This window comes from Pungitius pungitius, chromosome 14 (assembly GCF_949316345.1).
Source record: "Pungitius pungitius chromosome 14, fPunPun2.1, whole genome shotgun sequence".
Taxonomy (NCBI): Eukaryota; Metazoa; Chordata; class Actinopteri; order Perciformes; family Gasterosteidae; genus Pungitius; species Pungitius pungitius.
In genome coordinates, this window is record NC_084913.1 from 18,982,981 (window position 1) to 19,006,382 (window position 23,402).

The following is a 23,402-nucleotide window of genomic DNA, read 5'->3' on the forward strand; positions in this document are numbered from 1 at the left end:
AAAATATCTGTTCTTTGATAATGTCATCAACAAAAAATACATTTACAATCTTACAATTCACACAGCCAATCAAAATATTAAATATTCAGTTCATGAATTTTCATTAATGTGATAATAATATCACATGGTTAACCTGTCTTGGAGTTTTGATAGTTTGAGATGTAACAAATAATATGGCATGTTTTTGTCTTAATCCTAGTACTTGTAAGTCACTTTGGATAAAAGCATCAGCTAAATGAAATATTATGTAGTGTAAGATGTAAGAACTGCTTTTGAGTTCATTCATTGCAGATTGTCACACTTACCATCACCATTACCACAGCGTTCCTGCTCCACCACCATTAATCTAGCCTTTGTGGCTGCTACCTCTTCTAAGGTCCACCAATTCCTGCTTCATGGCCTCCACCTGTTTTTAAGCTGCTCGCCGCCTCCTAACCTGCCTCACCAGGATCTGCATGACCTTTAGATTGCAATCTAAAGATTGCACATACAGGTCCTGGCGAGTTACCGCCTGATCAAGGCACGCATACTGAAATTAAAAACAAACAAATGTACATATTGGTCATTTTTTAATACCAACTCGGTTCTATGGTGCATATTATATCATATCAAAATGATTATTATAAATTACAATATCTGTGTTCTGTATTGTAGGATTTCTTGCAAGAAAAATATGTTTACAAATGTGTGTTTAATGCACAACTTCAACCATGACGCCAATGAAGTATTATTACCCATCAATAGCTCTATAATGTTATACAAACACAAAGAAATAGATAATATGTCACTCAAATAAATATCAACACATGTACTTACAGTTTGAATTTGGCACGCTTGCCTCACTTTCTCCACCTCCTCATCATTGATTTGGGGGAATTTTGTTGGACTTTGCATTCTCTAATGATTAACAAAACACGTAAAACACATAAAAGATAACATTTTTCAACATTAATTTCCACAGATTCCAATGTATAACAGAGGTACTACAATTTCAGGATTAACTACTTTACCTAACAATTAATTTCAAACAAGACATTTCTCTCAATCTCTGGAAAATACATAAAATGAACGATACTTCTAAACTACAAAATAGGTAGTGCACAATATAGCTCTGAACAATAGTGTCATTCATTACAACATTAGCATTAAATCAAAAATACTCATGGATACTTACAAATGTATAGCTATACGTAGTGCACAATAAAGCTCTGAACAACGGTGTCATTCATTACAACATTAGCATTAAATCAAAAATACTCATGGATACTTACGAATGTATAGCTCGGTGTAAGGAATAGAAATAGCGCCACTCGTCCTCTTTCAAATCCTGCTGAAGGTTAGCTGCATTTCGACTTCACCGCAAAGCCCCTCCCATCATACCCAAGCTGATTGGGCTATATTATAGCTCCTGAAGTTCAAAAATGCATTATTTTAATTAATTTATATAAATTAATACATATAAACTTAATTTGTGTTCAAGCGTGAAAGTTACATAGAAACTTAATTAATTCTTTCCATTTTTAAAAACAGCACCGCCGACGAAAATGAAGAAAAAAAAAAAAAAGCGAGTGAGCCTCTCACTCCGGCCACCGTAGGCAGACAGCTAGCTGTCAGTCCGGCTGCTAACTGGATTAATGGGGTAATGTGCGCAAGCTAGCTTGCGCACATTACAAGGTAAGTAAAATAAGTTGGGCTGTCTGAATGATTGCCTTAATCAAAGGGATTATTGCCATCTACGATTACTTATTAACTTGATCTAGATCAATACTGTACAGAACCGTCTAATACAGTTAACGCAACTTCCGGTAGTGGGCGTTGTGTCCAGACGCGAGACCACACGGCTGCGTGTCAGCAGGCATTTAGAAGGGAGAGAGTGACACGCCAGTTTAAGATGGAGAGAGCTTTTTTCATTAGAAGTAAAACGAACAGAGACAAGACATACAGCGGAGACCTGTGCAGAGGAATTACTCAGCGTGTCAACCAGAAGGGGGTGAGTGACAAACGGACCGCTTTAGTACTGATAGTGCTCGTAACATGTTGGTATCTGCTAGGCTAAGCTAAGCTGCTAGGCTACTTCTGTCAACATCTATCCTGCAGAGGACCGCCTTGTGTACCGTTGTGGTTTTGAAACGTCCTGGCAAAACGTCAGGAGATTCTTACTTCAACGGCAGTTGTCAAGTGATGGAGAGTTTAGAGAAAAGTGCACGAGGACAGTAGGAAGAGTCGCTTGTAAACACGTTCCACACGTGTGTTAGTTTGGTGTTCCAAAATACAATAGAACAACAACATGTATTTCAGTATACATGCTGTCCGAAGTGAATACTCGTTAATTTAGACAAATTTGTTTTGAAAAGTAAAACGCACGTTTAATCGTGATTTAATTAATTTAAAAATGTGAGAAATAAAGGAGACAAATTAAGTCAGTGGTACAAGTAAATGAAGAACATGTAATATGTGCGGTCATTAGCTTTAAATAACAACGCTTCTTAAACACTAACGACTCTTATTTTGACAACTTCTACCGGATGTCACTATGGTGTATATATACGACTCTCCAACGGTCGCTCTTCCTCTTTGAATTTCGTCTGATTTTCAAGGAACCACACCCTGAGCTCTGTACTTTAAAAAAAATTGTACCCTGCTTAATCCACACAAATACTTACACTACCACACACTGAGAGATACTCTTGATTCCACCAATCGACTGAAAACTCTTCAGACTAACGGTAAGTTTAATATTATAATCATTCTTGAGCCTCGTCCACTTTGCGCTTCCGAGCTAACGCTAAGCTAACTTAAGTTTGCCGAAGCTACATTCTTCCTTGCCGCCAGTAATTCTGAGGGGAACCAACACAGTTTAGCATAACTACTTCGTTCACAAACTTTTATTATTTGCAGGACAGAGCACAAAGTATCGGAGTTGGTAGTTAACGGTTTAGCTCTGTTAGCTAATGTGAGCATTCACGGACATATTTGCGTGCGCATGTCGGCGCGGAACTGCTGTGTGTGGGAGAATGGCGTTTTTGTTATAAAGGTGGGGGAAACACTGCTATCACGTAACAGTTTAAATCGGGTCAGTAGATCGGTCGCTTTTACCAACGTTCACCATCCACTACTGCCCTACTTGTAGACCCGAGTGTATCTTGTCATTTAAATATTAAATATTGGCACCCAAATACTTTCAGATGCTGCGCGGAAAGTCCTTCTTCCGTTCTGAGGCTGCCAAGTTTCGCATGGCAGAGCGTAGCTACGGTTCTCAACTCCAGCAAGGTGGGAATTAGAGATGAGCGAGTACAGCATTATCTGTATCTGTTGAACCATATGAATTATCTGTATCCGTATCCGTACTCGGACTGGGCGGGGCCAAACCCGAAAATGGGCGGGGCCTAACCCGGAAGTAGGAAGGATTTACCCCGTAAATCGTCGGGTTAAGCCTTTTTGCGGTTAAAACAGCATTCCTTCTTAATTCTTATCACTGATGATCATGAGAGAGAGAGAGAGAGGGGAAGTGTGTGGCTTAATTTGTAATATTAATATTTAGTTATTCAACACAACTAGTCAACGTCAGACACTGAGTGCGTGAAGAGAGCCAGCAGACGGTAAAAAAAAATGATGAGAGAGAGAGGCAGAGAGAGAGAGAGGTCAGTGCGTGAAGTAAAAAAAAAACTGGTTAGAGCCGACTGAAAAAAAAAACTCCGACAGGCAGAGACGCAATGCGAGTCGCATTCTTAAGCACCACGTTTACCTGAACTCTACTAGTTAAGAACAAGAAATTGTTTAAATTTATCATGAAAGACCCGCGAACCTGCTGACTGAGGAAGGGAGAGAGGAGTTCTGTGTGTGAGTGAGCCGAGCGGGACACAGCAACACAAACAGTATGTGTGTAGTGGAGGGGCGCTGTGACTACCAGCCAATCACAGAACGCAGACACAGACAGCTACCCAATGAGGACTTTTATTCAATCCGAGCACAGATATTGATTCGTATTACTCGTATAATACTCGTACTCGGCAAAAGTGCTTTATCCGTACCGGATACTCGTTTCAGCCGAGTATCCGGCTCATCTCTAGTGGGAATAGCTATTGTCCTGTTATCATATAATATTATCATATAATATTTGTTCTTAAAACAGCACTCCTATTACATAAATTACATTAGGTTTCACTTTTTTTTCTTTTTCTTACATAGGCTGTGGCACAGGTCGGCGTCACTTTGTGCGCCCATGGCCAAAGTCTTCCCTCACTGGAAGACAACGTAAATTGGTCATTCCACCAAGTTTCCAGACAAGAAGGTAGTTTAATTTTACAAGAAATGGACAAACTATTTAATCTAAATGAATTTGTAGTTTTCATTCACTCCCTTTTGTTGTTCCAGTTGGTGCTTGTTCTCGGATGCTCCCACCTGCGTGCAATTGCAGATGGATTTGTGACTATGCCGGACGGCATCCTCACCTTTGGCTTCCTCTCCATCCCTGGGGGGAGCGCAGCTGACCTGAAGCTGGAGATTGAGAACACTGTTCTCACTCACCAACCTGATGCACTTTGTGTCTTGGCTCCAAGCAACAATTTGACAGCCAGTCGTTCCGTCAGTGAAGCAGGAGCTGATTTTGCCAAGCTCATGACCAGTGTGACCAAACGCTTTCCTAATGTACGTGTTTTTTTGTGTTTTGTAATTATAAATCTTTTGGTATGACCTGCAATAATTTGTCATTACTGAATGTAATTCATAATATTACGTACATCTTTGTTCATGTAGGTGTTTGTCCTGGACTTTCCCCCACGCCTCAACTGTGAGGTGAAAGACCAGGACCTGTTGCGACAGGAATTCCGTGATGTCACTGCACGGATGAGTAAGTTTATTAAAGATTGTAGATTACATACACTGTAATGGATATATGGTTATTGCTTTTTAGGCAGATACATAATGTACAGTTTAAGTAACCTTTAATTTCCTTTTCTCTTTCTCAGGTGTGAAGTACTGTTCCATTGCAGAGTACTTTCCACTCCAAGACCGTAAACTTTGGGTCAGAGACGGCGTAAGTACATGCTGTTTTGATATTGCACATGGAAAAGTTCTACATACTGTTATGTATTTGATGTTGAATCTACATTCATGTTTTGTATATTCGCTTGTTATTATTTATTACAGGTGCACCTGAGTGATGATGGTGGGATGAAGATCCTGGTGAAGTGGCTGGCGCATCACTCCTATCAAGTAGGCCTTTTCAACAATGCTCTGATGCCACTAAATTATGAATCAATTTTATTTTGCTTAATGTTTGTCTATGTATCTAAAACAAAGTATTATTCTTGTCATTATTAGAAACTTCACCCCCCGCCTGAGCCACAGGTTTCTTTTTCACCCAAAACAGTTAACTCAAGATTCAAAATCAAATCATTTTCTCATAAAAATAGTCAGTGCCCCCAAAATGAAAACTTCCTTCTCGATTGCTGTGGCTCATCTATCTCTCGAAAAAAACGACATTCTCAAAGCCTTAAATACATTTGCCAAAATAACCTTGATGGTTTAGCAAAACACTATGGCACACCTGCAAAAGGTCGTATCTCTCCCAAAACAGACAACTCATCAGTCAAAACAAATTCCTTTTCTCATACAAATAGTCAGTGCCCCTAAAATGAAAAGTTCCTATGTCATTGTTTAAACACTGCAGGTCAAAATGTTTAGATGTTTTTTCAGTATGGCAGTGGACCATAGAAATATCCTCATGTGCACATTTCAATCTTGGCTTAGTCCTTTGACAATGAATGGTTACTGTAGTAGATGTTTTCTTTCCAGAATACTATGTGTATCAAACAGAAAAAGAGGAGCCAACAAGGTTTCACATCACATACTGTATTGCACTTACTGTATACTGCCATGGAAATTGTTACAGTAATTGCAAAACAGAAACAGAAAATGTGTACAGCAAAAAATACTGTAAAAAAAAGCACATCAAAAATAAAATACAGTAGGAAAGTAAAGCAAAGCTGGAGTTCATCCTCACTCTCCTGCTCATCCTCGCGCTCACGTCTGTCTGGCCACAGATTTTCATCAACATCGCATCTGATATTCTCCCTTGCTATGCAACGGGGGAAGAATCGCCGTGCATGCCGCAACCATCCCCTGCACTGATCTGCTGTGACATCGACACAAGCAGCATCCATTGCCTGGAGAAGAGACCTCTGTTTTAGAGCCCGATGCTCATACACCCTCCACCGCCATGCAGAAAAAAACTCCTCAATAGGATTGAGAAATGGGGAGTAAGGAGATAGGAGCACCATCAGCATTCTTGGATGGGCAGTGAACCACGCCCTAATGAGTGGGCCACGGTGAAAGCTCACATTGTCCCACACAATAAAATATGTAGGCAAGTGAGGCCCTACCAAACCCCCCTCATGTAGAGGGATAAGATCAGCATGCAGGTGGTCCAAGAACACCAGGAGCTTCTGGGTGTTGTATGGGCAAATACTTGGAATGTGAGTGACTACACCATTTTCTGAAATTGCAGCACACACAAAGATGTTGCCCCCGCGCTGTCCTGGGACATCCAGCGTTGCCCGGTGGCCAGCGACATTCCGGCCACGCCGTCTTCCTTTGGCCAGGTTGAATCCAGCTTCATCAACAAAAATGAGGGTGTGAGGGTTCTCATTCGCCTCCAGCTCCATTATTCTCTACGATACAGTAAACACAATATTACTGTAAATTGGTTATGCAGTAGAATCAGACAACAAATTACATGGCAATGTTCTGTGTTCTCTGCAAGTTCAATAAACTGGGCTCTATGCGCCACTGCAAACAGGTCATAATGATATACACCGCATAACACTGTACAATTTACTAGGCGTAGTGCACACCACTGCTTTACCTGTACATACTGATCGCGCAACTCCTTGGGTCTCTCAGAGTTCCTTTCAAATGGAAATGGTTTTCTCTTATTTGGAAAAAAAGAAAATGAGAAACTTTTGTTAAGATTTTTTATCTAATACTTATTTTTTGCCAGGCTCTGCTATTTGGCTAAGCCTCATGTACTTGTAAGAAAAATAAATTAGTGGGATGGAAGAGCCTGTCATTCGAGTAAACTTATTCCTGGAGTCTCTGGTTGAGCTTTGGATCAAGTCTGAATTACTGTCTGAATTTAGAGTGAAATCAAGATTTAGGCAGGAGCTTACACTTTTGATTGCAAAAAAAACGAATGATTTTTGAGGGCTGTTTGGGGTTAGTTCCATTTTTAGACAGAGGTGCCTAAAAGTGAAATCACTCTCTGAATTATAAGTGAATTCAACAAGAGTTCATCAAAAGCTTACACTTTTGATTGGAAGGAATCAACAAGAGTTCATCAAGAGCTTACACTTTTGATTGGAAGGAATCAACAAGAGTTCATCAAGAGCTTACACTTTTGATTGGAAGGAAATCAAAGATTTTTAAGAATACAGGCTGCGTGGGGAGTGGGATGTTAAGTAACAGGCGACTGCCACGCCCATTTGTATGAGCCGCACCCCGACATTTGAGAGATGCGCTAGTCCGTTGGGTCTGGAGGCAAACATTCATGTGTCATCGCTTCTCGGCCTTTTGGCTAAGATCAAGTGTAGTATCTGTTCTTATCAGACACCATCTGTTATGCGAGAGACAGAAACATTCGGCTAGTAGTCCTAAATTTAGACTTTGAAAAAGCCTTTGATCGGGTCTCGCACCAGTACCTCTTTCAAGTGCTGCAAAAAGTGGGCTTCCCGGAGAGGATGATAAGATGGGTGGGATTGCTGTACCGGGGCATTACAAGCAAATTTGTTGCTAACGGACACCTGACAAAAGCAGTTAACATAAACTGCGGTGTTCGCCAAGGTTGTCCGTTATCTGCCCTCCTCTATGTTATAGGTATCGAACCTTTGGCAAGAGCCTTGAGAAAAGACAAACAAATCAATGGGGTAATAGTGCCAGGGAGTGGAGGACTCGAAACCAAATGCATCTTATATATGGACGACATAAACATCATATGCACTGATCTTTCATCTGTCTACAGGACACTGGACCTCACTGACTGGTATGGACGGGCCTCTGGGTCAAAGCTCAACAGAAGCAAGACCCAAGCTCAATTTTATGGACCATGGAAGGCCACAGAAACCACAGAACTCCCCCTGACTGTGACCCAGACTGATCAAAGAATACTTGGGATCAAATTCAATGCAGAAGGGCGGGGGGAAACCAATTGGCCAGACGTGATAAGAAAAGTTAGGCAGAGACTAGGTTACTGGACACTGAGAGGACTGACCTTAGAAGGAAAGGTTCTAATTATCAAAGCTGTGATCTTACCTTTGTTTCTACTCATCTGTTCTGTTTTCTTACCACCAAAAAAAGTGCTTTCAGAGTTGGAAAGAGCCATCTTTTATTTCCTGTGGGGGTCCAAGTGGGAACGACTGAGAAGAAGTGAAATGAAAAAGACAAAGAAAAAAGGAGGAAAAGGAGTGCCGGACCTGCTTTTGTTCTTAGGAAGCAGATACACTGCACTGCATCTCACCGCTGCAACAGCACCATCAAGAAACCCAAAGACTGCAGCAATAACCCAGTTCTGGATGGGGTCCTATCTCAGAACTTTAAAACTTATACCCAAGGATTTGAGAAAACCAGTTTCCTTTAACCTGCCACCGGCCTATGCTTTTATCCAGACCTTTTTACAAAATTTTAAACTCGAACAGGAGGACTTAAAGGCACTAACTAATCACCGCTGTCTAATTTCTGTTGTGCAGGAACGAGATCCAGTTACCCCAGTACGTGGGCTAGCATTTGGAAAGCCATCAACAGTTTGGCACAATGTAAACAACCCTGCTCTTCCAAACAGACTCCGGGACCTGTCATGGATGGTGGCTCACGAGATCCTCCCAGTCAGGTCCGTCATGTACTCCCGCGGGATGTCTGCACACTCGACCTGCCCCAGACCAGGCTGTGGCGCACCAGAGTCTGTGAGGCACCTGCTGTGGGAGTGCAGTGCTGCCGTAGACCAGTGGGCAATGGCCGGCTCCTTGAATTTCCCGTACTTGCCAGCAAAGGAGGTCCTGACAGCGCAGCTAGTGTTGTATGGGGTGAGCGAAAAAGCAAAAATCCCAGCAAGTGACTTTGCCAAACAGTGGGTCACCCTAGTCGCAATTACAGATGCCATATGGACCTCCAGAAACATGCTGGTAAGAAGGCACATGCAGATCCCCCCCATGGCTGTGACCCGAATGGCCGCAGCAACGGTCCAAATGGCCGCAGGCGGAAGGCCAAGGGCACAGCCAAAAAGAAGAATCGCCTCTGTGCCCATTCGGACGAAGGAGCCGGAGCCACACATGCAGAGGTCAAAGCAGCGGCGGCCTGACTCTCCGGGAGAGGCAGGTGGGAAGGAGCATTGGGTGGGGCTCTCCTGAGTACCAACTACAGAGTACCCAGGAAAATCCGTTTTGAAGAGAGAGAAGAAAAAAGAAAAAAAAAAAAAGAAAAAAAAAACGAGACCCCTCTCGCAAATCCTGCACAACAAGAGATGATAGATTACTTTTAAAGTCATGTGTCAATTCTGTAAAATCTGGTTGGTTTTTAAATTTGAATGTATGTTGTAAATGCAAAGATCCCTTTCTAAAAAACATCCTTGTATACTGTTTTCGACCTTTTTACCTAAAAAGTACTTTGATTGACTGATGTTGGACAAGAAAAAGTACCAATAAAACTTTTCGAAAGAAAAAGAAAAAAAATCTGTTCTTATCAGTTTAATATCTGATATGTCCTCTATATGAGGACTACATATTAAGCCGATTTTTAGCTCTGGGAGATGAAAAAGGGGCTTGCTCTGCTCACTCCAAGCATTGACCCGGTATTGCAGCACTTCCGGGAACGGTGCAACCTTTATCTTGTGAAAAAAATAACTGGTGACCAAATTCATTGGTGTAGTCTAGGTAGTTGGTTTGCCTCTGTGTACAAGTCTCAACTGGCTGAGACTTTTGGCAAGCAACTGATATGTTTACTCATCAATTGTGCCTTTATTTTGCATTTCACACTGATCACTGATTTTAAATTCACTGATCTGTGAGGACGGTGCCATCTGGGAACCGTCACCCCAAGTGCTCTGTTTGGGAATACCACTCCTGTCTCTGTCACTACCAACTTATACTTACCTGGCAGGGGAGATACCATGATCACAAAGGTGGTTCACCCAGGGCGAGGCTCAGCCATTGCACTCCGGCTGTGTTGACCACTGCGAATTCCTCAAATGTGGGAATCTCGACTGCATAATTTGTGGTAGTGGGGGACTGCGTCCGCGCTCTCCCCTGATATTAGTGTCAAAGAAAAACCAGTGCTTTCCACTTGGACACATCTCTTTCAACTACTGTTGGTCCCCAAGATTGAGCCTCTTTGCCAACAATGGACCAGTATACTCACCACTGGAGTGTTAAACCACTGAGTGATTGTCTGAATTAACAGTAAACCAACAACATTTCAGGAGGGCCTTACAATTTTTGATTGAAAAAAAATCAATGACTTTTGAGGTTTGTTTTTGGGTGATTCCATTTTCGGACAGAGGTGCCTGAAAGTGAAATCACTGTCTGAATTCAAAGTGAATTCAACAAGAGTTCATCAGGAGCTTGCACGTGTGTGCTCGTGTGCATGCTCTACCCATGGTGGCCCTGAGCTTGTGTGTGAAGTTTGCAGAGTGCGGCTGTCAGTCCAAGAATTTGTGAAACCGACCACTACAAACCGGGAAATGAGTTTGGATTTTGCCTGCAACTCTGTCTTGGTTGGTGCTGGGCTGCTGAAATTTGGACCAGCTCCTCCCGGGGCCCTCAGGGGGGCCACTGTAGATTTTGGGCCCAATAGGAGGTTCCCCTGGGGAAGCTCCCATTGACTCCCATTCAGTCCGAGTGTGTGTGTGTGTGTGTGTGCGTGCACGTGTGTACTTGCGTGCATGCTCTTCCCGTGGTGGCCCTGAGCCTGTGTGTGAAGTTTTCAGAGTGTTTTTGTGGTAGTTGGGGACTGCGTCCGCACTCTCCACTGATATTAGTGTCAAAGAAAAACCAGTGCTTTTAACTTGCACACATCTCTTTGAACTACTGTTGGTCCCCAAGATTGAGCTTCTTTGCCAACAATGGACCTGTTTACTCACCACTGGAGTGTTAAATCACTGAATGATTGTCTGAATTCACAGTAAACCAACAACATTTCAGGAGGGCCTTACAATTTTTGATTGAAAAGAAATCATAGATTTTTTGAGGAAAGGGGGCTGGGAAATGGGTTAGGCTTTGGACACCCGCAGCTCAACCACTCCCTACCGCAAGAGGGATTACTTGTTCCACAGGGATATAGGGCTGCCTTTCACCTGATTGTGCTACTGACTTTGGTTTCTCTTCAATACGCATAAGTCTTTCGCCTTTTACTAAAGACTTCCGTGGAGAGGAACAACAATGAGTTGACCTTATTTTTTGCCAGGCTCTGCTATTTGGCTAAGCCTCATGTACTTGTAAGAAAAAGAAATTAGTACGATGGAAGAGCCTGTCATTTGAGTAAACTTATTCCTGGAGTCTCTGGTTGAGCTTTGGATCAAGTCTCAAATTACTGTCTGAATTTAGAGTGAAATCAAGATTTAGGCAGGAGCTTACACTTTTTATTGCAAAAAAACGAATCATTTTTGAGGGCTGTTTGGGGTTAGTTCCATTTTTAGACAGAGGTGCCTAAAAGTGAAATCACTCTCTGAATTATAAGTGAATTCAACAAGAGTTAATCAAGAGCTTACACTTTTGATTGGAAGGAATCAACAAGAGTTCATCAAGAGCTTACACTTTTGATTGGAAGGAAATCAAAGATTTTTAAGAATACAGGCTGCGTGGGGAGTGGGATGTTAAGTAACAGGCGACTGCCACGCCCATTTGTATGAGCCGCACCCCGACATTTGAGAGATGCGCTAGTCCGTTGGGTCTGGAGGCAAACATTCATGTGTCATCGCTTCTCGGCCTTTTGGCTAAGATCAAGTGTAGTATCTGTTCTTATCAGTTTAATATCTGATATGTCCTCTATATGAGGACTACATATTAAGCCGATTTTTAGCTCTGGGAGATGAAAAAGGGGCTTGCTCTGCTCACTCCAAGCATTGACCCGGTATTGCAGCACTTCCGGGAACGGTGCAACCTTTATCTTGTGAAAAAAATAACTGGTGACCCAATTCATTGGTGTAGTCTAGGTAGTTGGTTTGCCTCTGTGTACAAGTCTCAACTGGCTGAGACTTTTGGCAAGCAACTGATATGTTTACTCATCAATTGTGCCTTTATTTTGCATTTCACACTGATCACTGATTTTAAATTCACTGATCTGTGAGGACGGTGCCATCTGGGAACCGTCACCCCAAGTGCTCTGTTTGGGAATACCACTCCTGTCTCTGTCACTACCAACTTATACTTACCTGGCAGGGGAGATACCATGATCACAAAGGTGGTTCACCCAGGGCGAGGCTCAGCCATTGCACTCCGGCTGTGTTGACCACTGCGAATTCCTCAAATGTGGGAATCTCGACTGCATAATTTGTGGTAGTGGGGGACTGCGTCCGCGCTCTCCCCTGATATTAGTGTCAAAGAAAAACCAGTGCTTTCCACTTGGACACATCTCTTTCAACTACTGTTGGTCCCCAAGATTGAGCCTCTTTGCCAACAATGGACCAGTATACTCACCACTGGAGTGTTAAACCACTGAGTGATTGTCTGAATTAACAGTAAACCAACAACATTTCAGGAGGGCCTTACAATTTTTGATTGAAAAAAAATCAATGACTTTTGAGGTTTGTTTTTGGGTGATTCCATTTTCGGACAGAGGTGCCTGAAAGTGAAATCACTGTCTGAATTCAAAGTGAATTCAACAAGAGTTCATCAGGAGCTTGCACGTGTGTGCTCGTGTGCATGCTCTACCCATGGTGGCCCTGAGCTTGTGTGTGAAGTTTGCAGAGTGCGGCTGTCAGTCCAAGAATTTGTGAAACCGACCACTACAAACCGGGAAATGAGTTTGGATTTTGCCTGCAACTCTGTCTTGGTTGGTGCTGGGCTGCTGAAATTTGGACCAGCTCCTCCCGGGGCCCTCAGGGGGGCCACTGTAGATTTTGGGCCCAATAGGAGGTTCCCCTGGGGAAGCTCCCATTGACTCCCATTCAGTCCGAGTGTGTGTGTGTGTGCGTGCACGTGTGTACTTGCGTGCATGCTCTTCCCGTGGTGGCCCTGAGCCTGTGTGTGAAGTTTTCAGAGTGTTTTTGTGGTAGTTGGGGACTGCGTCCGCACTCTCCACTGATATTAGTGTCAAAGAAAAACCAGTGCTTTTAACTTGCACACATCTCTTTGAACTACTGTTGGTCCCCAAGATTGAGCTTCTTTGCCAACAATGGACCTGTTTACTCACCACTGGAGTGTTAAATCACTGAATGATTGTCTGAATTCACAGTAAACCAACAACATTTCAGGAGGGCCTTACAATTTTTGATTGAAAAGAAATCATAGATTTTTTGAGGAAAGGGGGCTGGGAAATGGGTTAGGCTTTGGACACCCGCAGCTCAACCACTCCCTACCGCAAGAGGGATTACTTGTTCCACAGGGATATAGGGCTGCCTTTCACCTGATTGTGCTACTGACTTTGGTTTCTCTTCAATACGCATAAGTCTTTCGCCTTTTACTAAAGACTTCCGTGGAGAGGAACAACAATGAGTTGACCTTATTTTTTGCCAGGCTCTGCTATTTGGCTAAGCCTCATGTACTTGTAAGAAAAATAAATTAGTAGGATGGAAGAGCCTGTCATTTGAGTAAACTTATTCCTGGAGTCTCTGGTTGAGCTTTGGATCAAGTCTCAAATTACTGTCTGAATTTAGAGTGAAATCAAGATTTAGGCAGGAGCTTACACTTTTGATTGCAAAAAAACCGAATGATTTTTGAGGGCTGTTTGGGGTTAGTTCCATTTTTAGACAGAGGTGCCTAAAAGTGAAATCACTCTCTGAATTATAAGTGAATTCAACAAGAGTTCATCAAGAGCTTACACTTTTGATTGGAAGGAATCAACAAGAGTTCATCAAGAGCTTACAATTTTGATTGGAAGGAATCAACAAGAGTTCATCAAGAGCTTACACTTTTGATTGGAAGGAATCAACAAGAGTTCATCAAGAGCTTACACTTTTGATTGGAAGGAAATCAAAGATTTTTAAGAATACAGGCTGCGTGGGGAGTGGGATGTTAAGTAACAGGCGACTGCCACGCCCATTTGTATGAGCCGCACCCCGACATTTGAGAGATGCGCTAGTCCGTTGGGTCTGGAGGCAAACATTCATGTGTCATCGCTTCTCGGCCTTTTGGCTAAGATCAAGTGTAGTATCTGTTCTTATCAGTTTAATATCTGATATGTCCTCTATATGAGGACTACATATTAAGCCGATTTTTAGCTCTGGGAGATGAAAAAGGGGCTTGCTCTGCTCACTCCAAGCATTGACCCGGTATTGCAGCACTTCCGGGAACGGTGCAACCTTTATCTTGTGAAAAAAATAACTGGTGACCCAATTCATTGGTGTAGTCTAGGTAGTTGGTTTGCCTCTGTGTACAAGTCTCAACTGGCTGAGACTTTTGGCAAGCAACTGATATGTTTACTCATCAATTGTGCCTTTATTTTGCATTTCACACTGATCACTGATTTTAAATTCACTGATCTGTGAGGACGGTGCCATCTGGGAACCGTCACCCCAAGTGCTCTGTTTGGGAATACCACTCCTGTCTCTGTCACTACCAACTTATACTTACCTGGCAGGGGAGATACCATGATCACAAAGGTGGTTCACCCAGGGCGAGGCTCAGCCATTGCACTCCGGCTGTGTTGACCACTGCGAATTCCTCAAATGTGGGAATCTCGACTGCATAATTTGTGGTAGTGGGGGACTGCGTCCGCGCTCTCCCCTGATATTAGTGTCAAAGAAAAACCAGTGCTTTCCACTTGGACACATCTCTTTCAACTACTGTTGGTCCCCAAGATTGAGCCTCTTTGCCAACAATGGACCAGTATACTCACCACTGGAGTGTTAAACCACTGAGTGATTGTCTGAATTAACAGTAAACCAACAACATTTCAGGAGGGCCTTACAATTTTTGATTGAAAAAAAATCAATGACTTTTGAGGTTTGTTTTTGGGTGATTCCATTTTCGGACAGAGGTGCCTGAAAGTGAAATCACTGTCTGAATTCAAAGTGAATTCAACAAGAGTTCATCAGGAGCTTGCACGTGTGTGCTCGTGTGCATGCTCTACCCATGGTGGCCCTGAGCTTGTGTGTGAAGTTTGCAGAGTGCGGCTGTCAGTCCAAGAATTTGTGAAACCGACCACTACAAACCGGGAAATGAGTTTGGATTTTGCCTGCAACTCTGTCTTGGTTGGTGCTGGGCTGCTGAAATTTGGACCAGCTCCTCCCGGGGCCCTCAGGGGGGCCACTGTAGATTTTGGGCCCAATAGGAGGTTCCCCTGGGGAAGCTCCCATTGACTCCCATTCAGTCCGAGTGTGTGTGTGTGTGTGCGTGCACGTGTGTACTTGCGTGCATGCTCTTCCCGTGGTGGCCCTGAGCCTGTGTGTGAAGTTTTCAGAGTGTTTTTGTGGTAGTTGGGGACTGCGTCCGCACTCTCCACTGATATTAGTGTCAAAGAAAAACCAGTGCTTTTAACTTGCACACATCTCTTTGAACTACTGTTGGTCCCCAAGATTGAGCTTCTTTGCCAACAATGGACCTGTTTACTCACCACTGGAGTGTTAAATCACTGAATGATTGTCTGAATTCACAGTAAACCAACAACATTTCAGGAGGGCCTTACAATTTTTGATTGAAAAGAAATCATAGATTTTTTGAGGAAAGGGGGCTGGGAAATGGGTTAGGCTTTGGACACCCGCAGCTCAACCACTCCCTACCGCAAGAGGGATTACTTGTTCCACAGGGATATAGGGCTGCCTTTCACCTGATTGTGCTACTGACTTTGGTTTCTCTTCAATACGCATAAGTCTTTCGCCTTTTACTAAAGACTTCCGTGGAGAGGAACAACAATGAGTTGACCTTATTTTTTGCCAGGCTCTGCTATTTGGCTAAGCCTCATGTACTTGTAAGAAAAAGAAATTAGTAGGATGGAAGAGCCTGTCATTTGAGTAAACTTATTCCTGGAGTCTCTGGTTGAGCTTTGGATCAAGTCTCAAATTACTGTCTGAATTTAGAGTGAAATCAAGATTTAGGCAGGAGCTTACACTTTTGATTGCAAAAAAACCGAATGATTTTTGAGGGCTGTTTGGGGTTAGTTCCATTTTTAGACAGAGGTGCCTAAAAGTGAAATCACTCTCTGAATTATAAGTGAATTCAACAAGAGTTCATCAAGAGCTTACACTTTTGATTGGAAGGAATCAACAAGAGTTCATCAAGAGCTTACAATTTTGATTGGAAGGAATCAACAAGAGTTCATCAAGAGCTTACACTTTTGATTGGAAGGAAATCAAAGATTTTTAAGAATACAGGCTGCGTGGGGAGTGGGATGTTAAGTAACAGGCCCATTTGTATGAGCCGCACCCCGACATTTGAGAGATGCGCTAGTCCGTTGGGTCTGGAGGCAAACATTCATGTGTCATCGCTTCTCGGCCTTTTGGCTAAGATCAAGTGTAGTATCTGTTCTTATCAGTTTAATATCTGATATGTCCTCTATATGAGGACTACATATTAAGCCGATTTTTAGCTCTGGGAGATGAAAAAGGGGCTTGCTCTGCTCACTCCAAGCATTGACCCGGTATTGCAGCACTTCCGGGAACGGTGCAACCTTTATCTTGTGAAAAAAATAACTGGTGACCCAATTCATTGGTGTAGTCTAGGTAGTTGGTTTGCCTCTGTGTACAAGTCTCAACTGGCTGAGACTTTTGGCAAGCAACTGATATGTTTACTCATCAATTGTGCCTTTATTTTGCATTTCACACTGATCACTGATTTTAAATTCACTGATCTGTGAGGACGGTGCCATCTGGGAACCGTCACCCCAAGTGCTCTGTTTGGGAATACCACTCCTGTCTCTGTCACTACCAACTTATACTTACCTGGCAGGGGAGATACCATGATCACAAAGGTGGTTCACCGAGGGCGAGGCTCAGCCATTGCACTCCGGCTGTGTTGACCACTGCGAATTCCTCAAATGTGGGAATCTCGACTGCATAATTTGTGGTAGTGGGGGACTGCGTCCGCGCTCTCCCCTGATATTAGTGTCAAAGAAAAACCAGTGCTTTCCACTTGGACACATCTCTTTCAACTACTGTTGGTCCCCAAGATTGAGCCTCTTTGCCAACAATGGACCAGTATACTCACCACTGGAGTGTTAAACCACTGAGTGATTGTCTGAATTAACAGTAAACCAACAACATTTCAGGAGGGCCTTACAATTTTTGATTGAAAAAAAATCAATGACTTTTGAGGTTTGTTTTTGGGTGATTCCATTTTCGGACAGAGGTGCCTGAAAGTGAAATCACTGTCTGAATTCAAAGTGAATTCAACAAGAGTTCATCAGGAGCTTGCACGTGTGTGCTCGTGTGCATGCTCTACCCATGGTGGCCCTGAGCTTGTGTGTGAAGTTTGCAGAGTGCGGCTGTCAGTCCAAGAATTTGTGAAACCGACCACTACAAACCGGGAAATGAGTTTGGATTTTGCCTGCAACTCTGTCTTGGTTGGTGCTGGGCTGCTGAAATTTGGACCAGCTCCTCCCGGGGCCCTCAGGGGGGCCACTGTAGATTTTGGGCCCAATAGGAGGTTCCCCTGGGGAAGCTCCCATTGACTCCCATTCAGTCCGAGTGTGTGTGTGTGTGTGCGTGCACGTGTGTACTTGCGTGCATGCTCTTCCCGTGGTGGCCCTGAGCCTGTGTGTGAAGTTTTCAGAGTGTTTTTGTGGTAGTTGGGGACTGCGTCCGCACTCTCCACTGATATTAGTGTCAAAGAAAAACCAGTGCTTTTAACTTGCACACATCTCTTTGAACTACTGTTGGTCCCCAAGATTGAGCTTCTTTGCCAACAATGGACCTGTTTACTCACCACTGGAGTGTTAAATCACTGAATGATTGTCTGAATTCACAGTAAACCAACAACATTTCAGGAGGGCCTTACAATTTTTGATTGAAAAGAAATCATAGATTTTTTGAGGAAAGGGGGCTGGGAAATGGGTTAGGCTTTGGACACCCGCAGCTCAACCACTCCCTACCGCAAGAGGGATTACTTGTTCCACAGGGATATAGGGCTGCCTTTCACCTGATTGTGCTACTGACTTTGGTTTCTCTTCAATACGCATAAGTCTTTCGCCTTTTACTAAAGACTTCCGTGGAGAGGAACAACAATGAGTTGACCTTATTTTTTGCCAGGCTCTGCTATTTGGCTAAGCCTCATGTACTTGTAAGAAAAATAAATTAGTAGGATGGAAGAGCCTGTCATTTGAGTAAACTTATTCCTGGAGTCTCTGGTTGAGCTTTGGATCAAGTCTCAAATTACTGTCTGAATTTAGAGTGAAATCAAGATTTAGGCAGGAGCTTACACTTTTGATTGCAAAAAAACCGAATGATTTTTGAGGGCTGTTTGGGGTTAGTTCCATTTTTAGACAGAGGTGCCTAAAAGTGAAATCACTCTCTGAATTATAAGTGAATTCAACAAGAGTTCATCAAGAGCTTACACTTTTGATTGGAAGGAATCAACAAGAGTTCATCAAGAGCTTACAATTTTGATTGGAAGGAATCAACAAGAGTTCATCAAGAGCTTACACTTTTGATTGGAAGGAATCAACAAGAGTTCATCAAGAGCTTACACTTTTGATTGGAAGGAAATCAAAGATTTTTAAGAATACAGGCTGCGTGGGGAGTGGGATGTTAAGTAACAGGCGACTGCCACGCCCATTTGTATGAGCCGCACCCCGACATTTGAGAGATGCGCTAGTCCGTTGGGTCTGGAGGCAAACATTCATGTGTCATCGCTTCTCGGCCTTTTGGCTAAGATCAAGTGTAGTATCTGTTCTTATCAGTTTAATATCTGATATGTCCTCTATATGAGGACTACATATTAAGCCGATTTTTAGCTCTGGGAGATGAAAAAGGGGCTTGCTCTGCTCACTCCAAGCATTGACCCGGTATTGCAGCACTTCCGGGAACGGTGCAACCTTTATCTTGTGAAAAAAATAACTGGTGACCCAATTCATTGGTGTAGTCTAGGTAGTTGGTTTGCCTCTGTGTACAAGTCTCAACTGGCTGAGACTTTTGGCAAGCAACTGATATGTTTACTCATCAATTGTGCCTTTATTTTGCATTTCACACTGATCACTGATTTTAAATTCACTGATCTGTGAGGACGGTGCCATCTGGGAACCGTCACCCCAAGTGCTCTGTTTGGGAATACCACTCCTGTCTCTGTCACTACCAACTTATACTTACCTGGCAGGGGAGATACCATGATCACAAAGGTGGTTCACCCAGGGCGAGGCTCAGCCATTGCACTCCGGCTGTGTTGACCACTGCGAATTCCTCAAATGTGGGAATCTCGACTGCATAATTTGTGGTAGTGGGGGACTGCGTCCGCGCTCTCCCCTGATATTAGTGTCAAAGAAAAACCAGTGCTTTCCACTTGGACACATCTCTTTCAACTACTGTTGGTCCCCAAGATTGAGCCTCTTTGCCAACAATGGACCAGTATACTCACCACTGGAGTGTTAAACCACTGAGTGATTGTCTGAATTAACAGTAAACCAACAACATTTCAGGAGGGCCTTACAATTTTTGATTGAAAAAAAATCAATGACTTTTGAGGTTTGTTTTTGGGTGATTCCATTTTCGGACAGAGGTGCCTGAAAGTGAAATCACTGTCTGAATTCAAAGTGAATTCAACAAGAGTTCATCAGGAGCTTGCACGTGTGTGCTCGTGTGCATGCTCTACCCATGGTGGCCCTGAGCTTGTGTGTGAAGTTTGCAGAGTGCGGCTGTCAGTCCAAGAATTTGTGAAACCGACCACTACAAACCGGGAAATGAGTTTGGATTTTGCCTGCAACTCTGTCTTGGTTGGTGCTGGGCTGCTGAAATTTGGACCAGCTCCTCCCGGGGCCCTCAGGGGGGCCACTGTAGATTTTGGGCCCAATAGGAGGTTCCCCTGGGGAAGCTCCCATTGACTCCCATTCAGTCCGAGTGTGTGTGTGTGTGTGCGTGCACGTGTGTACTTGCGTGCATGCTCTTCCCGTGGTGGCCCTGAGCCTGTGTGTGAAGTTTTCAGAGTGTTTTTGTGGTAGTTGGGGACTGCGTCCGCACTCTCCACTGATATTAGTGTCAAAGAAAAACCAGTGCTTTTAACTTGCACACATCTCTTTGAACTACTGTTGGTCCCCAAGATTGAGCTTCTTTGCCAACAATGGACCTGTTTACTCACCACTGGAGTGTTAAATCACTGAATGATTGTCTGAATTCACAGTAAACCAACAACATTTCAGGAGGGCCTTACAATTTTTGATTGAAAAGAAATCATAGATTTTTTGAGGAAAGGGGGCTGGGAAATGGGTTAGGCTTTGGACACCCGCAGCTCAACCACTCCCTACCGCAAGAGGGATTACTTGTTCCACAGGGATATAGGGCTGCCTTTCACCTGATTGTGCTACTGACTTTGGTTTCTCTTCAATACGCATAAGTCTTTCGCCTTTTACTAAAGACTTCCGTGGAGAGGAACAACAATGAGTTGACCTTATTTTTTGCCAGGCTCTGCTATTTGGCTAAGCCTCATGTACTTGTAAGAAAAATAAATTAGTAGGATGGAAGAGCCTGTCATTTGAGTAAACTTATTCCTGGAGTCTCTGGTTGAGCTTTGGATCAAGTCTCAAATTACTGTCTGAATTTAGAGTGAAATCAAGATTTAGGCAGGAGCTTACACTTTTGATTGCAAAAAAACCGAATGATTTTTGAGGGCTGTTTGGGGTTAGTTCCATTTTTAGACAGAGGTGCCTAAAAGTGAAATCACTCTCTGAATTATAAGTGAATTCAACAAGAGTTCATCAAGAGCTTACACTTTTGATTGGAAGGAATCAACAAGAGTTCATCAAGAGCTTACACTTTTGATTGGAAGGAACCAACAAGAGTTCATCAAGAGCTTACACTTTTGATTGGAAGGAACCAACAAGAGTTCATCAAGAGCTTACACTTTTGATTGGAAGGAATCAACAAGAGTTCATCAAGAGCTTACACTTTTGATTGGAAGGAAATCAAAGATTTTTAAGAATACAGGCTGCGTGGGGAGTGGGATGTTAAGTAACAGGCGACTGCCACGCCCATTTGTATGAGCCGCACCCTGACATTTGAGAGATGCGCTAGTCCGTTGGGTCTGGAGGCAAACATTCATGTGTCATCGCTTCTCGGCCTTTTGGCTAAGATCAAGTGTAGTATCTGTTCTTATCAGTTTAATATCTGATATGTCCTCTATATGAGGACTACATATTAAGCCGATTTTTAGCTCTGGGAGATGAAAAAGGGGCTTGCTCTGCTCACTCCAAGCATTGACCCGGTATTGCAGCACTTCCGGGAACGGTGCAACCTTTATCTTGTGAAAAAATAACTGGTGACCCAATTCATTGGTGTAGTCTAGGTAGTTGGTTTGCCTCTGTGTACAAGTCTCAACTGGCTGAGACTTTTGGCAAGCAACTGATATGTTTACTCATCAATTGTGCCTTTATTTTGCATTTCACACTGATCACTGATTTTAAATTCACTGATCTGTGAGGACGGTGCCATCTGGGAACCGTCACCCCAAGTGCTCTGTTTGGGAATACCACTCCTGTCTCTGTCACTACCAACTTATACTTACCTGGCAGGGGAGATACCATGATCACAAAGGTGGTTCACCCAGGGCGAGGCTCAGCCATTGCACTCCGGCTGTGTTGACCACTGCGAATTCCTCAAATGTGGGAATCTCGACTGCATAATTTGTGGTAGTGGGGGACTGCGTCCGCGCTCTCCCCTGATATTAGTGTCAAAGAAAAACCAGTGCTTTCCACTTGGACACATCTCTTTCAACTACTGTTGATCCCCAAGATTGAGCCTCTTTGCCAACAATGGACCAGTATACTCACCACTGGAGTGTTAAACCACTGAGTGATTGTCTGAATTAACAGTAAACCAACAACATTTCAGGAGGGCCTTACAATTTTTGATTGAAAAAAAATCAATGACTTTTGAGGTTTGTTTTTGGGTGATTCCATTTTCGGACAGAGGTGCCTGAAAGTGAAATCACTGTCTGAATTCAAAGTGAATTCAACAAGAGTTCATCAGGAGCTTGCACGTGTGTGCTCGTGTGCATGCTCTACCCATGGTGGCCCTGAGCTTGTGTGTGAAGTTTGCAGAGTGCGGCTGTCAGTCCAAGAATTTGTGAAACCGACCACTACAAACCGGGAAATGAGTTTGGATTTTGCCTGCAACTCTGTCTTGGTTGGTGCTGGGCTGCTGAAATTTGGACCAGCTCCTCCCGGGGCCCTCAGGGGGGCCACTGTAGATTTTGGGCCCAATAGGAGGTTCCCCTGGGGAAGCTCCCATTGACTCCCATTCAGTCCGAGTGTGTGTGTGTGCGTGCACGTGTGTACTTGCGTGCATGCTCTTCCCGTGGTGGCCCTGAGCCTGTGTGTGAAGTTTTCAGAGTGTTTTTGTGGTAGTTGGGGACTGCGTCCGCACTCTCCACTGATATTAGTGTCAAAGAAAAACCAGTGCTTTTAACTTGCACACATCTCTTTGAACTACTGTTGGTCCCCAAGATTGAGCTTCTTTGCCAACAATGGACCTGTTTACTCACCACTGGAGTGTTAAATCACTGAATGATTGTCTGAATTCACAGTAAACCAACAACATTTCAGGAGGGCCTTACAATTTTTGATTGAAAAGAAATCATAGATTTTTTGAGGAAAGGGGGCTGGGAAATGGGTTAGGCTTTGGACACCCGCAGCTCAACCACTCCCTACCGCAAGAGGGATTACTTGTTCCACAGGGATATAGGGCTGCCTTTCACCTGATTGTGCTACTGACTTTGGTTTCTCTTCAATACGCATAAGTCTTTCGCCTTTTACTAAAGACTTCCGTGGAGAGGAACAACAATGAGTTGACCTTATTTTTTGCCAGGCTCTGCTATTTGGCTAAGCCTCATGTACTTGTAAGAAAAATAAATTAGTAGGATGGAAGAGCCTGTCATTTGAGTAAACTTATTCCTGGAGTCTCTGGTTGAGCTTTGGATCAAGTCTCAAATTACTGTCTGAATTTAGAGTGAAATCAAGATTTAGGCAGGAGCTTACACTTTTGATTGCAAAAAAACCGAATGATTTTTGAGGGCTGTTTGGGGTTAGTTCCATTTTTAGACAGAGGTGCCTAAAAGTGAAAT

The 23,402-nt window shown here is 43.4% G+C and overlaps 2 protein-coding genes, 18 non-coding genes and 1 pseudogene across 20 annotated transcripts; all 21 read left to right on the top strand.

The window, feature by feature from the left end:
- Nucleotides 1–1,891: 1,891 nt before the first annotated feature.
- Nucleotides 1,892–5,244, top strand: LOC134104103 (uncharacterized). The gene is made up of 5 exons (XM_062557422.1): nucleotides 1,892–1,990; nucleotides 4,189–4,254; nucleotides 4,375–4,647; nucleotides 4,756–4,849; nucleotides 4,968–5,244. Exons 1-5 carry the CDS (start codon nucleotides 1,892–1,894, stop codon nucleotides 5,156–5,158), a joined length of 723 nt encoding a protein of 240 aa, XP_062413406.1. The 3' UTR covers nucleotides 5,159–5,244.
- Nucleotides 5,245–6,315: 1,071 nt separating this feature from the next.
- Nucleotides 6,316–9,444, top strand: LOC134104104 (uncharacterized). Its single transcript, XM_062557423.1, has 3 exons — nucleotides 6,316–6,329; nucleotides 6,509–6,633; nucleotides 7,606–9,444. Exons 1-3 carry the CDS (start codon nucleotides 6,316–6,318, stop codon nucleotides 9,396–9,398), a joined length of 1,932 nt encoding a protein of 643 aa, XP_062413407.1. The 3' UTR covers nucleotides 9,399–9,444.
- On the top strand, nucleotides 7,554–7,716 carry LOC134104385 (U2 spliceosomal RNA; annotated as a pseudogene).
- A 246-nt stretch (nucleotides 9,445–9,690) lies between the features above and the next one.
- LOC134104380 (U2 spliceosomal RNA) lies at nucleotides 9,691–9,872 on the top strand. The gene has a single exon (XR_009941808.1). It is a non-coding gene; the product is annotated as a U2 spliceosomal RNA (small nuclear RNA).
- A 259-nt stretch (nucleotides 9,873–10,131) lies between these two features.
- On the top strand, nucleotides 10,132–10,295 carry LOC119208958 (U1 spliceosomal RNA). Its single transcript, XR_005119507.2, has one exon. It is a non-coding gene; the product is annotated as a U1 spliceosomal RNA (small nuclear RNA).
- Nucleotides 10,296–11,351: 1,056 nt separating this feature from the next.
- LOC119208955 (U5 spliceosomal RNA) lies at nucleotides 11,352–11,467 on the top strand. The gene has a single exon (XR_005119504.1). It is a non-coding gene; the product is annotated as a U5 spliceosomal RNA (small nuclear RNA).
- A 490-nt stretch (nucleotides 11,468–11,957) lies between these two features.
- Nucleotides 11,958–12,148, top strand: LOC134104256 (U2 spliceosomal RNA). The gene has a single exon (XR_009941696.1). It is a non-coding gene; the product is annotated as a U2 spliceosomal RNA (small nuclear RNA).
- Nucleotides 12,149–12,407: 259 nt separating this feature from the next.
- Nucleotides 12,408–12,571, top strand: LOC134105030 (U1 spliceosomal RNA). Its single transcript, XR_009942386.1, has one exon. It is a non-coding gene; the product is annotated as a U1 spliceosomal RNA (small nuclear RNA).
- A 1,050-nt stretch (nucleotides 12,572–13,621) lies between these two features.
- LOC119208954 (U5 spliceosomal RNA) lies at nucleotides 13,622–13,737 on the top strand. The gene has a single exon (XR_005119503.1). It is a non-coding gene; the product is annotated as a U5 spliceosomal RNA (small nuclear RNA).
- A 579-nt stretch (nucleotides 13,738–14,316) lies between these two features.
- Nucleotides 14,317–14,507, top strand: LOC134104258 (U2 spliceosomal RNA). The gene has a single exon (XR_009941698.1). It is a non-coding gene; the product is annotated as a U2 spliceosomal RNA (small nuclear RNA).
- A 259-nt stretch (nucleotides 14,508–14,766) lies between these two features.
- LOC134105031 (U1 spliceosomal RNA) lies at nucleotides 14,767–14,930 on the top strand. Its single transcript, XR_009942387.1, has one exon. It is a non-coding gene; the product is annotated as a U1 spliceosomal RNA (small nuclear RNA).
- Nucleotides 14,931–15,982: 1,052 nt separating this feature from the next.
- LOC119206972 (U5 spliceosomal RNA) lies at nucleotides 15,983–16,098 on the top strand. The gene has a single exon (XR_005118259.2). It is a non-coding gene; the product is annotated as a U5 spliceosomal RNA (small nuclear RNA).
- Nucleotides 16,099–16,622: 524 nt separating this feature from the next.
- On the top strand, nucleotides 16,623–16,813 carry LOC134104259 (U2 spliceosomal RNA). The gene has a single exon (XR_009941699.1). It is a non-coding gene; the product is annotated as a U2 spliceosomal RNA (small nuclear RNA).
- Nucleotides 16,814–17,072: 259 nt separating this feature from the next.
- LOC134104242 (U1 spliceosomal RNA) lies at nucleotides 17,073–17,236 on the top strand. Its single transcript, XR_009941683.1, has one exon. It is a non-coding gene; the product is annotated as a U1 spliceosomal RNA (small nuclear RNA).
- A 1,052-nt stretch (nucleotides 17,237–18,288) lies between these two features.
- On the top strand, nucleotides 18,289–18,404 carry LOC134104403 (U5 spliceosomal RNA). Its single transcript, XR_009941821.1, has one exon. It is a non-coding gene; the product is annotated as a U5 spliceosomal RNA (small nuclear RNA).
- Nucleotides 18,405–18,983: 579 nt separating this feature from the next.
- LOC134104260 (U2 spliceosomal RNA) lies at nucleotides 18,984–19,174 on the top strand. The gene has a single exon (XR_009941700.1). It is a non-coding gene; the product is annotated as a U2 spliceosomal RNA (small nuclear RNA).
- A 259-nt stretch (nucleotides 19,175–19,433) lies between these two features.
- Nucleotides 19,434–19,597, top strand: LOC134105032 (U1 spliceosomal RNA). Its single transcript, XR_009942388.1, has one exon. It is a non-coding gene; the product is annotated as a U1 spliceosomal RNA (small nuclear RNA).
- Nucleotides 19,598–20,649: 1,052 nt separating this feature from the next.
- LOC134104404 (U5 spliceosomal RNA) lies at nucleotides 20,650–20,765 on the top strand. The gene has a single exon (XR_009941822.1). It is a non-coding gene; the product is annotated as a U5 spliceosomal RNA (small nuclear RNA).
- Nucleotides 20,766–21,388: 623 nt separating this feature from the next.
- On the top strand, nucleotides 21,389–21,579 carry LOC134104261 (U2 spliceosomal RNA). Its single transcript, XR_009941701.1, has one exon. It is a non-coding gene; the product is annotated as a U2 spliceosomal RNA (small nuclear RNA).
- A 258-nt stretch (nucleotides 21,580–21,837) lies between these two features.
- On the top strand, nucleotides 21,838–22,001 carry LOC134105033 (U1 spliceosomal RNA). Its single transcript, XR_009942389.1, has one exon. It is a non-coding gene; the product is annotated as a U1 spliceosomal RNA (small nuclear RNA).
- Nucleotides 22,002–23,049: 1,048 nt separating this feature from the next.
- On the top strand, nucleotides 23,050–23,165 carry LOC134104405 (U5 spliceosomal RNA). Its single transcript, XR_009941823.1, has one exon. It is a non-coding gene; the product is annotated as a U5 spliceosomal RNA (small nuclear RNA).
- Nucleotides 23,166–23,402: the final 237 nt, after the last annotated feature.